The 17110-nt window shown below is 38.6% G+C and overlaps 1 protein-coding gene across 11 annotated transcripts in view; it reads right to left on the bottom strand.

The window, feature by feature from the left end:
• LDB3 (LIM domain binding 3) overlaps positions 1–17110 on the bottom strand; it is a 255403-nt gene that overhangs the window by 141882 nt on the left and 96411 nt on the right. For all 11 annotated transcript variants that reach the window (XM_030569175.1, XM_030569173.1, XM_030569174.1 and 8 more), the window contains one exon: positions 15896–16047. In XM_030569175.1, the coding sequence (XP_030425035.1) occupies positions 15896–16047 (152 nt within the window). The remainder of the gene's footprint in view (positions 1–15895; positions 16048–17110) is intronic.

Genomic DNA, 17110 nt, shown 5'->3' with positions numbered 1-17110 from the left:
GACACAGCTTTCTATTGCACACACACAGAAGCTATAATGCTGCAGTTCCAAAGGAATTTCTAATCATTGACTAACAAAGATGGAATCAATTTATCCTCATACCTCTGTATCTCATTAACTGCAGAAGCAGTGGTTAGGGTGCTCCAAGTATCTCAACAACAAATTACATTCTTCAGCATCTTGTGGCTTTTTACACAATATTTATTTAGCTGCTTCATTCTAATTGCTACTTTGAATGTGGACATTTCAATGGAGGCTTTTAGAGCATTTATCCTTGGCGTATGTGGAGCAAAAGCAGCTCACTAATGTGGATAATTATGTTTTAGCTGCACTTCAGTTAATCCAGGGCCTTTGAATTCTTTCTCTGCTTCCAAAATAGAAAACATGTCAGAATGAGATCTTCATTCATTCCTTTTTTCATCAATTCTTCTAAATGTTCAAACAAGGGTAACTATTGTGTATTCCTCTGACAACGCCAAACACAGACTGGTATTATTCTACCAAAAGAATAACTAACTATTTTCATGGTGAATTTTTAGTACTCATGAAAGAGAGAGAGTGGAAGCTAGAGGTAGTCATTATGAAAACAAGCGCTGTGCAAACAGTGCACCTTCGGCTTACTTTGCAATGCTGGCTGCTGTTCCAATCCTTTGCAGAGACTGCGCTAACTTGAAACCAGCAGCCCACTTTTCACTCGTGCTCTATTTTAACTTCTATTCCCACAGGTGCAATAATTATCTGTGCTGATTCTCCCAAACACTCAGCTGTCATGGACTTCAGTGTGGGTGCAAGAGTGTAACCGACAATGAGATTTGGCTCATTATCTTTAACACTTGCTGTGTCCTACAAGATCAAGAGCTGGGTGATTATAATACTATAGATGTCCGATGCCTATATTTTTAAATCTTATTCACCTAGGGTGGGAGGAATCTTAGAGTTTTACTGAAATACCAGTTAAAAAACTGCCTGGATCAATACTCTCTGCCATTCTTTTTTAATCAGTAGCATTTAACTCCATTTATTCTGGCTGATTATGCTGGCAAGTACCTAGGCTCCTATTTTCATCTAAATAATGCACCATTTCATCCTTAATACTGATTCCATTACTTTCTTTACTGGGTCAGAAGTCAAATATATCATTCTGTAGTTACTTTACACTATTCTGGAATTTTAAGACAAACCTCATCTGATTCAAATGACAATGCACAGGTTTTGCTGAATAACTGAAAGAAAATATAAGTATCTTCTCACTATTATTAAATATCCACTCCTGTTGTGGCTGTTATCATCACTGAAGTGGACTGCAATAGGCTCCTCCTGTTAGCACCAAATGTGCAATTTACACATAACAGTCAATTTTGTAAGCTAAAGAGTACCAATCAATGAGAAAAGGGTCTATATTTAAAACATTGTGGCCATCTCGTCTATAATAGCATTTTGGGTAACATTACACTCTGCAGCAAGGAAGTTAATAACTTTTTGTCTGAAATTATTATAACTGTCAATTGAGTATGTTTCTGTCAGCCCATCAGCTCAAATGAGATGTACCCATAATTCCATCATGACCTTTTCAGGGTGAATGCAATGTAATGCTGTGGAACAACTCACCTGGAGATTAACTTTAACCCATCTAGGGAATATTCTTCACAATTTAATTTATCTTCTAAGATAACATTTTGAAGGAAAAAACCCTCAAAACAATCAAAGCAATGTGCACTCTGAGACCTGTTCTAATACCTAAGTGGGATCTGTGCAATGAAGATTTTATTGCCATTTAAAGTCATGGCAGTTATCCATGGTTCCTGGCTCTTCTCTGAAACTAATAAGCACATGCTCCATGCAGTATGTGTAAATAGCAGCCCATTCAGATAGTAACTGAATTAAATTGCGCATCTAAGGAAAATAAATATCCATTGCTGTGATCAGTGTTAATATTTTCTTTTTCCATGGAAAAAGTGCTCATTAATTTTAACTGATAAATGTTATCATCCTGGGATAGCAACACACAACACTGTCTTGGCTATAGTCTGCCATGTAACAATGAAATATGTTACCCTCTCAAGGTGGTCTAATTCAGAGGCAGTTGGATGTATAATTGGATTGAACATTGGGGAGGGGAAATCCAAGTGGGGAAAGGGCATCTTTTCTGCCTGTGAGAAACTGGCAAGGTGCAGGAAAATTCTTGATCTGTTAGCAGGGACTGGAGACTGGATGTGCTCTTTGTGCTTTCAGAACAGCGCAATAGCAGACACTCAGAAGAAACTTGGTGGTGCCACATGCAAACTGCTCTCCAAAGCTCTAGAGTCAATTGTCAGTCTGTTCTTTGGCTAAGAATAATAAAGTATACAGAGTTGACTGATTTAAATTAAAGCGATTTCAATAAAATGTAACTTAAATAGTTGATTTTAATTGTAATTTGCATTTGTACTTTTTATTTATTTTCCTAAAGAAAAGTTGGTAACTATTTAATACGTTTACTGCAACTTGTTGGGGTTCCCCAAGAATTCAGTCCAACCCCAGTCTTGTCACTCAAGTTCCTTTATCTGGCATACAGCAAAATGCTGAATTGATCAGACCCAAGACTAAAGGGTTAGCATACTGCATATCCAAAATTATACAAACCTCTTTCTTCATATACATTTACATTGACTATATATTGCATGACACATTTTGCTCTGTCCATTCACAATCCATGCACAGCTTACTCTTAACCTTATCTTTACATTCATTACTTATCTTATCCATTGTTACCCTGTCCATTGTCAAAGGTTCTCTGGGTGCTCCTCCTTATCTTAGCTGTACAGACATTCTGTTTTCAGCCTGCTGATACATTTACCTCTCTAATCTTGTCTCCCAAGACATGAGGCCTCAGCCATGTCCAATTTCTTATGTCAAGCCAAGCCTTCATTCCACTGTTTTTCTTTTTATATTAGCATTTGTTTTATTTGAATTTTTTTTTGTGTTTTCTTTTTTGAGTTAACTACTTAGGAACATATTCCCAAGACCACAGTAATTGTAATTATTTGAACTACTATTAATATTAGGCTAGAAGTATGAACCAGTTGGTGCAAGCTTACTTTATTTAGTATTGCCCACCAGGGTGTAATTTACATTATAAGCTTGTTCTGCCTAAAAAACATTCTTTAGTAATTTTAACTTTGCTTTTATTTTAATGACATTAAAATGGTGCAAAAATGAAAAAAAGGAAATGTAGGTATGAAATGGAACCTAAGCGAATGAAAATAACACTCCCTAGATCCATACTAGAAGTGGTCCTCTTTAGCCACCACACAACTCTTGTTTACTAGCATAAGAAGTTTTTATTTTACCAGAGTTCCAGCATTTTAACAATACTGTGCAGTTTGGAGACTGTTCCCCCAGACTGTACACACATGCCCACAACTTTGTCTGTAAGACACTACTCCTGCACATATAAGTGTCCTCCAGCTGCAACAGCAGATTTATTAAACTAAGGAAGTATTATCTGTAATTAGTGAATTTAACAGATTGTTTCTGGTCATCATGTCTTTTGAGCTTTTAGAACTAGTATATTTCATCTCTCAGATGTAGTGTTTATTCATAGATTGAAAGAGGAAAGCAAGCTTTCCTGCTTTTTCAACTCTGAACTGGTTTCTTAACTTGAATGAACTAGTCAGTGAACTGAACTAGCTGAATAAACTGAAATGAAGAAAATATTCTCTCCTCACCTGCAGAAGAGGCTACATAACAGATCAATGGAAACTTGTTTCATACATAGTCTATATTTTCCTCAGTGTTTTGATCAGTCCAGTTCTTAATTATTTCAGTGAAGTAATTCCACTGAGAGAACATCCCATGGGATATCTAATACATCTAACAGTTGACTCATTTTCCCCTCAATATTCAGCCATAGTTTCCTTAATTTTATTAATTTGTTGATGGCCATAATCTTTGTGTTTAAATACAAGTTTCTACGGAACTCTGAGGTGGACAGCTCTAGAAAAGGCAACCTTTTTTTATATATATATTTGTATTTAATTGTTCTTACGTCTCATATCTTCTATGGCATATTTCTATATAAAAACAAAATTATATTAATTCTTAAGAGTTTTATTTAAATCCTCCTAACTACAATAGACCATAAAGATTACAATAATCAATGTATCATCACAAGTTATATTCTATCAAAGTTAAGCTGAAATATGGGCATAATCGCTTTATGAATGTTTATGAATATCTTATGAACGGGTAACTAATATGATCTGATAGGACACATGCCCACTCCAGTCTGATATTAAAGTTACAGATTCCTTTGTCCAAAGATTCAGATACCACCCCCCACATCCTTGCCAAAGACCTAAAGATCCTTCTGTTTCCCCTCTCTTTTATGAGCCACCATCATGCTGGCCATGGGTTACTGGAAGAGGCTCCCCACCCAATGGCAGAGGATGCGCTTTGTGGGTGACATAAGGTACATCCCAACTTGCCATGTCTGAATTTACTGCAGCATTCTCACTATTCTTAAGGGTTTGGGAATCACACCCACATTCCAGAACAGTGCAATGATTCCAGGGATCTAGCTTCCTTAGTGTGAAGATTATGGTGGGTAGTCAGAGGGCAGTGAGAACAAGGAAGAGATGAGGACGGAGTTCTGTCACTGATGAACATGTAGAACTCTGAGCTTCTGTTTTTAAACCATGGATGGGCTCCCAAGAGATGGGTTCTGACTGCTGAACAAATTTCTGGATGTTAAGGTTCAGTTCAATAGATTTAATGTCAGATTCGAGTGGATTCGTATTTTTGCCCCAACTGGTGATCCAGCCCTAGCATTAATGTCTTTTGTTGTACTAAAGAAGCACAGCCTATTGGTAAGAATACAAGAGTAGAGGGCAGAAGCTCTCAAGTACTAACATCATTTTTGATAGTGACTCCCTCTGTGGCCTTAAGCAAACGGACATCTCTCACAGTAGAGCTTCCAATACTTCAATGCTCTTGAACTAATATGCCTCTGCTCTTCCCTCCATAAAATGGGGAGAATACTACTTACTTTAATCCGCATAGCTCTCTCAGAGATGTGAAGTTTATGATGCACTAGGACAATGAGAAGTGCTAACTTTTATCATTACTTTTATTATATTCGAACAGGGGTTCTCAAACTGGGGGTTGGGACCCCTCAGGGGGTTGCGAGTTTATTACATGGGGGCGGTCACGAGCTGTCAGCCTCAACCCAAACCCTGCTTTGCCTCCAGCATTTATAATAGTGTTAAATATATAAAAAAGTGCTTTTAATGTATAAAGGAGGGTAACCAGTATAAAAGTCAAAGAACCCCTGTATTAGAATATATTTTTATTATATTGAACATATTCAAATTAATATCCCAAAATGGCTGTTCAACTTCAGGGTACACACAAAAATGAAATCCTGATGTGGACCAAAGCTTGGTTCCTGAGTGCTCCTTGCCATATGACTGGCTAGAGGTGAACCTGCTGGAATTATGTATGGATCTCTAACAGAAATTTGTTTTCTAGTATAACCTCAATCAGGTATACAGCAGAATCAGTTCACTGCTCTGAAGAGCTTATAGGCCTTTCATGTACTCTCCACAGACTCTTAAAGACTAAACTAATGAACACTTCCAGATGTCTTAATATTCCATTAGAATACAGTGATGCCAGTGTGGGATTATAAACTCTGGGATAGCAAAGGAGACTTCCATTGCTTACACAAGGAAAAAAAATGCTGAAGTATTAGCCCTGGGTTGTAAACAATTTGTTCTTCAAGCAGAGAAAAGCAATTTACCAGATTCTGTTGATAAATTGTATATTCAGTTGCTTGGCCGTACTTTGGTTCATTATGAAATATATTCAAGAGACCAAATAACCAATGTCAGTCAGCGTTACTGGGATAAGCTGATAATATAGTACAGAAAAAAGGTTCTATAGGATAGAAGCTGTCTCATGCAGAGTTTATACATTCACTTACACATTTAAGCTGGTATTATTTATATAATGATTTTACAAGTTACACACCTCTTTACACATCACTAAAATCCAACTCATCAGTTTGTCTCAGTTCCCTAGCTTGTTCTGTTCCTTCCTTAACTCTGTTTTGGATAGTAGAATTCCAGGTACTGGTCCATAGAGGTATTTCCCAGCTTGTACTAAGACACAGAACAATCATATGTCTTGTTCTCTTCCTTTGGAACATTCCAGCACAGGCCTGTGAGAATAATTCCCTTTCTATTGCTATGGTAAAACATTAATCTGTCTTGATCTTGACAGCTTCCCTATTTGTTCAAGCAAAAACTTCAGTGAATGCAAGAGGTTATCAGATGCTTAGCTGAAGTGAGCAGCGTTATATGAAAATCATAGGCAATTTTAGACTACAGAAGTGCTATCATATTTGTGCTTACTGCATACTAATATATATAGTATGCCAGCATATATTAGTCAGGACCCTCACTGTCAAAAATGTGACCATTATTTCCAGTCTGATTCAATTTAACAGCTAGTCACTTCACTGGAAAATGGAGCATCTGTCAGTATGTATACTGCAACAAAAAACTGTTGCTATCACCTTCACTCAACTCCAGCAAAATTCTGTAAAATGTCTGCCTCCTGATTTCCACCAAATGTTCTGAGAACTTGTGTGAGTAGAATAAGATGCTCTCATGTTACTGCACTTTCCAGACTAAACCTGAGCATTTGGTGAATCCTGTCCAAAGACGCTGACCTGATTCCTTGCGAGAAGAACGAAGTCCTTGTGTAGATTCCCCAGGAAGTGCTTAGATACTGCACTTTCATGCACTGCATTTATTGGGAGTTGAAAAAGAAACCAATTTGTATTGAATGTAAATAGATTTTTGCCCATGTTTATGTTTTGCACATACAGCCACAAGCTTATTGCACTCCTATGTCAGTGAAGCAGCTGTCAGGCAACATCACTTTAAATGTCTGATGGTAAAATTGTGGGGCTTTTTAAAAAATAATTTGTTAGAACAGGATAAACATTTTCAATCCTATACTAATGACAATTAAACACAAGTAAACCACAAGGATACCAAAACTGAATCAGTAATATTTTCCTTTTACTAGTGCCCTAGGGACTTTACAGTTCCATTACAGCATTCCATACCACTGTCTACTAAAATTAGCACTGAACTTCAGTTCTGTGTGTTCAGCCCAGTGTAGGTGTGTGAAAAATGTATTCATCTAATCATATTTATTTTACAAAAATTAAGAACTTACTAAACCATTTGCCTCAATAATAACCTGCAGCACTGAGTTCCACTGGTTAATTATACACTATGTAAAAAGCTATTTCTCCCCACACATACACACACCCCTATTCTCTATATCACAAGAGAAAGCAGAGTTCAATTGCTAGGCAAAATCTTTTGCCTCCTGAAGTGGAGGAAAGTTGGGCATGGCTGGACTCTATTTTGAAAGGTTCCCACACATATCTCATCCCACTTATGACCAAGTCCTTCCACCTCTGCATGCCGTGCCTCCCTGAAACCCTCTCAGACTTTGGTAACATAATTTGCATTTATGTTTGTGAGCTCCATGGTAGACTAGAGAGAATGGGAAGCCAGAAAATGAAGCTGAGGCCTAACTTTCTATGCAGGGAATGGGGGAAGGAAAATTAGGGAACTCAGTGTTCCTGTACCAATCAGAAAGGCCAGGGACAGGTGGTGCTCTAGCTGGCAGGATGGGCATGCTGCATGTGGTAGAAGGCCCTGGAAGAGGTCACATTGCAGCTTGCAAAATTCTATCCCTCACTGGTCAAGGGTGGGATACAGTCAAGAGGGGGCAAATAGCATTTTTTTCCCTTTAACAAGAGAAAAGTTGAGCAAATTGATTTCTCCTCCCCCTCCCCATAGGAACTCTCCAACACTGTTAATATCATTTATGCCCACAGATCTCAATGGATAGGAGGGCCGGGGGGAAAATGCGTATGTAGGACAATTGTGACTCTATAAGGCTGTGTTGAAGGTTCATGAAGTAAGCCTCACCTAACCATGCTAGGATGCAGGAACACAGGGCTAGGACACTGTGAATGAAAATCCACAGAAGCCTCCCCAAGAAAATAATTGTCCAACTTCTTCCAATTAACATCACAAATCCTATGAAATATGATGATAATTAGGTATGCCACAGATTTATTGGAGTTTTGTGTTCCTGTAATTTCTTTATCTCATTGCTCCAGCCACATTGAAGAAATTACCTCTTACAGTAAGTATCTGGTCATGAGAAATGCAGACCAGAAAAAGACTGGATATGCCAATATTCTTCACAGATTATTGGGATATTTGTGGAAGCACATGAATATCCACTTGAATGATGCAAATGGAGCTTTGATCAGGGTTGGCACAACAATTTATTAAAGTATTTATGATAACTGAACACTCAACAACTTAGATTAATCTAACCTGAAGAAAATATTTCACTTATGTGCATTTAGACAGAAGGAACTCAGATTCACCTTGGTATAAGCAGGCAATCTAAAAAGAGAAGGGGAGTGTGCTGTATGAGGCTTGATATTTGCAGTTTGATTTGATGTCCTGCACAACTGTTTCCAGAATGCACAATTTTCTTAGCTAATCAAATAAATAACAACCACCTGCCCACACTAAAAAACCACCAGGCCTGTAAGTGTGGTAATAAAAGTAAGAAGCAGCACACTCTGAGGTGCCATGTTATAAACAATGCTCATGAAACCTTCAGGGCCAAGATCTATAAAAGAAAATGTCACTGCTCTTGGAGCCAAGAGCCATTTACAAAAATTGTCTGGGAGTGAAAATGTCTAGATTTCATATCTCATTGCTTAAAAATGAGATTCCTCTCTGCTCTGGTATTGTAGATAGAGGAAGTGAGCAAGCTAGCTCTGTTTGATCAACAGTGCTTGAAGAGCAAAACAAAACTATGAATTTCCTGGCATAGCTTGGGAATCTCACTAGCAAGGATCATTCTCTATAGAGCAGTGTTGCTACCATGCACTACTGTCCTAAATAATCTCAATCTAGGGAATACAACCTTTCCATCCAAAGCCCTAAAAGGTGTTAGCCTCACCATATTCTCATTCCATATGCAGATACTCCCTTCCCCTACATTTACTGTAATATAGGGCAACAGAAAAATAAACTATTTAAGCAATACTTTAAAAAAAAAATTCCCAAGATTTCTCACTTTTAATGTACCTATCAGATTTTTTTTAATGCATCTCCATTCCCACCTTTCTTTAAAGTCTTGAGGAAAAACCTGATTTCAATTTCATATCCACAGTACTAAGATTTTCCAAGCTAGCTTCACTCCAAACAAGCCATGGCTAGAAGAGGGCTAGGGCCATTTCAATTAACACTGGTCACTTTGCTGGCTACTAGATCCAAAGGGGTTTCTCCTCCTCCTTTTGGTTCTTGGTTTGGTTGGAAACTCTCTTTGCCTTCTCTCACTGCTCAGAGATAGTTCCCACTTTTCTCCCCTAGGTCAGTATCTCTTTCCCTTCTCCCTTAAAGAAGGGCACTTGACAATTACTTTGGCTGTGAGAATCACTTTTGAGGATATAGGATTTACCACAGTATATCACATCAAGTCATGTATCCTAGACATTGTTAGTGCATCAGAAGAATACAGAGATCTTCTGCCATGTAGCTGGCCTGTGATGTAGTGTAGCTGGAAAGGTGTGGATTCCTTTATGAACCTGGCAGTTCGAAGTGCCCACCCCAAAAATGTATAGTCATGAAGAGACCATAGTCACTTCCAGGAAAGAATGTGGAATGAAGACATTTTGGCCTTTAAATAGATTTGAGGAAAAGCAAAGCAAGTTCAGTCCATATGCATTGAAAGTAGAGTCATAACTTCCAGTTAAAAGTGATTGAGCATCAATACCACACTTCACTGAAAGCCACGGTGACCACCCTCCTTCCATACCCAACTCTCTCTCTAGCCCAGCTGTTAAAAGCCACAGCTTGATTAGGTTGGTGGGGGTACAGCTTGTGAAAGCAACTCTGAGTCCAAACAATACATTCTGTAAACTTGGTAATACTGTTTGCAGGATCAGTGGAATGATGGATGGTAGAAACCAAACATTACACTGTCCAAGAGAAGGGGAAATATGATGGGAGAGTTTAGTAGATAACTCTTAAGCTCTTTTGTTTATCCAAATGTTTAAAATCCTGATTAAGATCTGAGGGGAGAAGAATTTTAATGAAATTCTTATGATCATTCAGTTTGTTTAAACATATAAGACTCTTCTTGAGCCCTAAAGGAGAGTGCTAATGGAGTGCAGTTATCTCCAGTGACTGCCAATAGGCAAGGATAATGCTGCAACAGTCACTTGACCCCTGCTATTTCAGCATTCACCAATACCAGAATCCACCACCTTGAGATTAGTTTATTCTCCTCTTAGAGAAGATGGGACAAAGCAACCATCAGTTTCTGTAGTAAAAGAGTAGCTTGTAGGGAACGAAGTGAAATACAATCAAATTATTGTTCCACTCACCTGTGCAATTAATCCAACCTTGTAAGATTTGTTCAAAATGAGTAATTTTTTGGTAGGTGACTAAATATCACAAGTTTTTCCATCACCATTAATCATATTAGTGAACAGGAGAACAGATTTTCACTTGGGTAAGTTTTCCATGGTCATTTATGAAGACTGAATTAACCTTCTTAACTCGGTTATGCATGTGCTCAACCTTCAACCTTGTATGAAATTCAGGAACCTCCAGAAAATGGCCAGGCAGATTAGGGGAGCAGGAATATATATGCAAGTCTAGAAAGACTCCATAGTCAATGGGATGAGGGTTGCTTAAATCCTGGATTGTGCAGAGTGAAAGCTTGCTTAGTGTATCTGACTCCAACTTCATAGAATCATAGGACTGGAAGGGATCTTGAGAGGTCTTCTAATCTGGTCCTCTACACTCAAGAAAGGACTAAGTATTACCTGACAGGTGTTTGTCTAACTTGCTCTTAAAATTCTCCAATGACAGAGATTCCACCATCTCCCTAGGCAATTTATTTCAGTGCTTAACTACTTTGACAGTTAGGAAGTTTTTCCTAATGTCCAACCTAAATCTCCCTTGCTACAATTTAAGTCCATTGCTTCTTGTCCTATCCTCAGAGGTTAAGGAAAACAATTTTTCTCCCTCCTCCTTGCAACAACTTTTTATGGATTTGAAAACTATTATGTCCTCCCTCAGTCTTCTCTTCTCCAGACTAAATAAACCCAATTTTTTCAATCTTCCTTCACAGGTCATGTTTAATTATTTTGGTTGCTCTTCTCTGGACTTTGTCCAATTTGTGTGCTTCTTTCCTGAAATGTAGCACACAGAACAAGGATACAATACTCTAGTTGAGGCCTAATCAGTGTGGAGTAGAGTGGAGGAATTACCTCTTGTGTCTTGCTTCCAACACTCCTGCTAATGCATTTAGCATTTTTTTTTTATCGTGTTACACTGTTGACTCATATTTAGCTTGTGATCCATTATGACCCCTTGATGCCTTTCCACAGTATTACTTCCTGGGCAGCCAGTTCCCATGTTGTATGTATGAAGTTGATTGTTCCTTCCTAAATGGAGTACTTTAGCCTTGTTCCTATTGAATGTCATTCTGTTTACTTCAGACCATTTCTCCAGTTTGTCCAGTTCATTTTGAATTTTAATCCTATCCTCCAAAGCACTTGCAACTCCTTCCAGCTTGGTATCACCCACAAACTTTAGAAGTGTATTCCCTACACCATTATCTAAATCACTGATGAAGATATTGAACAGAACTGGACCCCAAACCGATCCCTGGGTGACCCCACTCGATATGCCCTTCCAGCATGACTGTGAATCATTGATAACTACTCTCTAGGAACGGTTTTCCAACCAGTTATGCACCCACCTTATAGTAGCTCCATCTAGGCTGTATTTCCCTAGTTTGTTTATGAGAAGGTCATGTGAGCTAATATCAAAAGCCTTACTAAAGTCAAGATATACCACATCTACCATTTTCCTCCATACACAAGGTTGGTTATCCTGTCAAAGAAAGCTATTAGATTGGTTTGACACAATTTGTTCTTGACAAATCCATGCTGATTGTTACTTATCACTTTATTATCTTCTAGGTGTTTGCAAATTGATTGCTTAATTATTTGCTCCATTCTGAAAGTTAAGCTGACTTGTCTGTAATTCCCCGGGTTGCCCTTATATTGCCCTTTTTATAGATTGGCATTATATTTGCCCTTTTCTAGTCCTCTGGAATCTCTCCCATGATTTTTCAAAGATAATCGCTAATGGCTCAGACACCTCCTCAGTCAGCTCCTTGAGTATTCTAGGATGTATTTCATCAAGCCCTGGCAACTTGAAGACAATCTAATTTGTTTAAGTAACATTTAACTTATTCTTTCCCTGTTTTAGCCTCGGACCATACCTCATTTCACTGGCATTCACTACGTTAGACATCCAGTTGATACTAAATCCATCAGTGTCCATAAATCTGCTTAGGTACCAGACTCTACTGTAAAAAGTCTGAATTGATTTCACATCCTTTGTTCATCATTTCTTTTATTTTTTTTTAAATGGTCTAACAAGGCAGAAGAAGCCACCATCTCTCACTGATGGCCAACATCAAGAGGCAACAGAACAAAAGGAAATTTAGTGAAAAAAAAAAAATCATTCAGAGCAATAGCATCTGCAAAAGGTAAAATGTTGTGAATATAAAAGCTGCTAGACTTTTTTTGTGATGAATAAATGCTCACTGCAATGTTAGCTCTTTCCTGTTCACAAACTGATCTGATTAACATGAATACATTAATCTATGCAAACACATTTCAGCCTATATGGTACTCTGAAACTGTTTGCTCTGACTATTCACAGTGAGAGACTGGTCATCTGAGTCACGTGATACTGGATTTTTTTAAGATGTGAATGGATGCATAAATTAAAAAAAACAATAGAACAAACAGCAATAAAGTAATAGTGGTTTGAGAACATCACAGTTCTATTAAGAGTTTTCAAATAAATCTATTTTATACTAAAATATGTGAAGTTTTCAGGATTTTACAAATATTTTAAACACTGGCTGTTGCTTGAACTGTCAAACGAGGAACAAGATGGCCACATGAATAACAGCAGAGCAAACTCACATACATGAATACAAGACTCTAGTCATTATTTGTGTTGAACAAATTGATGGAGTACACTAAGTTGGGACATCACATACTGCCAACGTTCATGGTTCACAACCATTTTCTGACTTTTTGTATAAAATTATTTTATTACTTATGAAAATAAGATGCATTTATGTCCTTTATAACAAATTAGTTAAATCGTTTTTGTAAGACATTAGCATAGTTTCCATGTCTATTCAATCCTTTTTCTGCTAAGACTGCCAACAAAAGGTGCCAGCTGTGTTGGTGGGTTTGAGATATGGATACTCTTTGAAACAGTTTGAGACCATCTACTCCTTTCACAGAAACCAAAGTATTGTTACATTTCCATACTAGCGAAATAAATTTTTTTAAAAAGTTAACATTTACTGTATTTTTCACTGCTATTAAAAAGTAGGGTAAAAAGTACTGCAGGTGGTTGGAAAAAAAATACATGTACACAATAATGCCAAGAAAAGGAAACATTGCTTGTCTTGAATGAACTTGAGGCCTAAAAAGTTGACTACTATTCAAGAGATTTAAAACCTCAGCAAGAAATATGAGAATCCAGTAGAAGAGAGCTTTTTTATTGGAAGGATTTCTCCCTTCCTTCAAAAGGCAAAGAATAATCCAGACTAGTCTAAAACCTATTCTAAAAAGCACAAAACAAATCTATGTGAAATCCATTCACATCCACTACAGCAGCACAATGAAACCCTTAGAGAGCAGGGCTAGAAGTTGTACACTTGCACATGTATAGCATATGAGAAGACCAGGTGGGAATTCACTTGTACAGATACATAAACCCTCCTGGATCTATTCTACAAGGGCGTAGCAGTAGTTTGGGAGCCCAAGGGGTTGTGGATGAAATAAAATTAGTCTTGTCAATTTATTGGCTTGGTGCCTGACCCAAAGCCCACTAACGTCAATGGAAATCCACTGATTTCAGTGGGGTTTCTATCAGGCCTTTGGTCTGGCCCTTTATTAAATTTTGGCTGAGTCCCCTTCCTGCTTACCTTAGAGCAGCAGTCCCCAACCTTTTGTCTGGCGGGCGCCAGATGAAGGACTACTGCGGCAGTGGAGCACCCACCGAAATGCCGCCAAATTTCAGCAGCGACACCTCTCGATGACGCCGCTTGCCGTTGACAAGCGATGTCATTGAGAGACGTCCCCGCCGAAATTCGGGAGCGACGCCTCTCGATGACGTCACTTGTTGGCAACAAGCGTCATCATCAAGAGGCGTCCCCGCCGAAATGCCCCTGAAATTCGGTGGCATTTCGGCAGGTGCTTTCCCGGGGTCCAGGATGCAGGCACATTAAGATGCCCCCAAGGGCGCCGTGGCGCCCGCGGGCACCGTGTTGGGGATCACTGCCTTAGAGAGACATCCGTCCACATTACATGGAGTGATGGAAATAACTCTATATGCCCCTCTACCTGATGTATTGAGCTTAGCGGTGAAGAGAAATTAATCGAGAGACTGCAATCTTTTTCAGACTTCCTTAGGTTATTTTCATTATTAAACTTAACTCTCTTTTCCAATCCACATTTAATGCAATGTAATTTGTAAAAAGCAACTGATATCACATGAAAACCGAAGACATTCTATACATTAGGAACTCTTTCTTAGTGCCTTTTCTTTTCATTTACTTATTTTATGCATTAATAGGAACATCTGCTTAAAAAATGGAAGTTTCAGGGAATTTAGCCACACATCATCTGTTAGAATCCCCTGCACTGCTTTGAAAACCTCAAACCAGGATCTGTGTCCCTTAGCAGTTAGTGTGCTCCTGGTGCTAACTGGTTCATCTATGCAATGGCACAACAGAGCCTTTGTTATGTTCTCAGCACATAACACATCATACACATTTTACACATCGTAACCTTCCCAAAGATTGCTTCCTGTGATTTATATGAAGTATTCTCTCCAAAATGCCAAACAAAGTAAATAGCAGTTACTTTGCCTCTTATCATTACACAGCTTTAAATATTAAATTGGTATTAAGAAAGTTTTCTAACTAACTCTAATCACAATGTCAAAGAAGGTTACTGCATTTTAGAACAAGGCTCTCGGAAATGAAATCTCTCTTATGCAGTGCAAGGAAGCAATGCCAGGAGGAATCAGGAGAGTGATTCTGCGCTCTCCATGGGAAGGAAGCTTTTCCCCCCCCCATCTCTGTGAGGGAGATTCTCCACCCTGCAATTGTATTGGCTCCCAGTCCTGTGCTCAGACCACATCTTTCTCAGAGGAAGCTAGGCTTCACCCTCACAGAAAGAAGGATCAGGCCACTAGTAGCCACCACTGAAGGGTTCTGATGCAAATGTCTGGTGGGATTTTTCACCTTGTTCTTCATCTGAAGTCATAATCCTCCATTTGAGGGGATCATTTCCACAGCAGACATTCATGATGTCAAAAAACAAAATAGTTTGACATCAGCCAGGGGAATAAGCAAGAACAAAATCAATTATAAGCAGAATTGCTTTGGAACAGGATGCTTTTAAAAATTTCCTAGAGGGCTGAGGAAGCATTAGCATATCCATTTTATATTCAATGGGACAAATTCCACCCAAACTTGCACACTGTGCAACCCCACTGATTTCAGTAAAGTTGCACGTGGTGTAAATCAGAGCAGAATTTGACATTTCATCTCAATCTTGTGTCCAGATCTTCACAGATTCTTGAAGAAAACCTAACAGGCAAAACTCTGATGTTTATCACTCCCTTGGTGTGCCACTTTCTCAGAACAATTATGCGGCTCATATAGGTATAAACTTATCTCAACATACTTTTGAAGGGTAAGGCTCAGGTTGTAGCTGGCTGATTTGATCTTGTTCTGGGCCTCTAAGTGGGTCATGCCATCTGTGTTGACTCCATCAATGGCTATCACAAGGTCCCCCTGGTTCATGTGGGACTGGGCTGCTTTGCTGCCAGGGGTGATCTGTGAGGGAGAAAAGAAAAACAGACTTTATTCTGTGTGTGAAATGGTTTCAGAGAACAAGTCCAGTCCAGAGTTGTTAGGGGAGGGGTTTATTCCTCACTCTCCTCGATCCCTGAAAATAATTATATTAGTGGAAGCTAGACACACAGGGTGAAATTCATCTTCTTCAGAGGTCCAGCCCAAGATCTTTATTTCTCTTAAGCACTATTTTGGGCTTAAGTGGTCCATATAACTTGTGTTGGCCCCTCTAAACAGGGCTAAACTTCTACTCTCCCTTAATTGAGGGTGATCTCCCTGCATTTTCTGCATATATTGAAAATCTCCATTTAACCCAAGATGGACGTTACTCAGCAGGCTCAGATAACTGTCAGGTTATTTATAAAAAGTTGTCTAAAGCAATTAAAATATTTTTAACATCAGCCTGGATTTTGCCCAAGCAAACTTAACAGAATTACACTGGTTTACATCAGCTGAAGATCTAGTCCACTGTAAATACACAGTTAGATTCAAAAGTATTTCTCACCACTGAAAGGCATGTTCTACCATCTCCCTTGCACAGAGAGAGTGCAGGAAGTTCACCTATTGTGTAATAACCATCAGAATTGGATTTGTTTCTACACGTTGCTCGAAAGTGCATCTGTTTTCACATCCGAAGTTGCCTTAAATTTTATGGTTATTTATTATTATTTGTATTGCAGTTAGGAGTCCCTACAGGGGTCGGCAACCTTTCAGAAGTGGTGTGCCAAGTTCACTGTAATTTAAGGTTTTGCATGCCACTAATACATTTTAACATTTGTAGAAGGTCTCTCTCTATGTCAATATTATAAACTATTGTTGTTTTTGAAGTAAATAAGATTTAGGAAGCTTCATTTAAAATAAAATTAAAATGCAGATCTTATCAATTTAGTCAAGTATCAGAGGGGTAGCCGTGTTAGTCTGGATCTGTAAAAGCAGCAAAGAATCCTGTGGCACCTTATAGACTAACAGACGTTTTGGAGCATGAGCTTTCGTGGGTGAATACCCACTTCTTTAGATGCAAGAAGTGGGTATTCACCCACGAAAG

This window comes from Gopherus evgoodei, chromosome 7 (genome assembly GCF_007399415.2).
Source record: "Gopherus evgoodei ecotype Sinaloan lineage chromosome 7, rGopEvg1_v1.p, whole genome shotgun sequence".
Classification (NCBI taxonomy): domain Eukaryota; kingdom Metazoa; phylum Chordata; order Testudines; family Testudinidae; genus Gopherus; species Gopherus evgoodei.
Note: the sequence above shows the minus strand (reverse complement) of the source record. Positions and strands in the feature narration are given on the sequence as shown.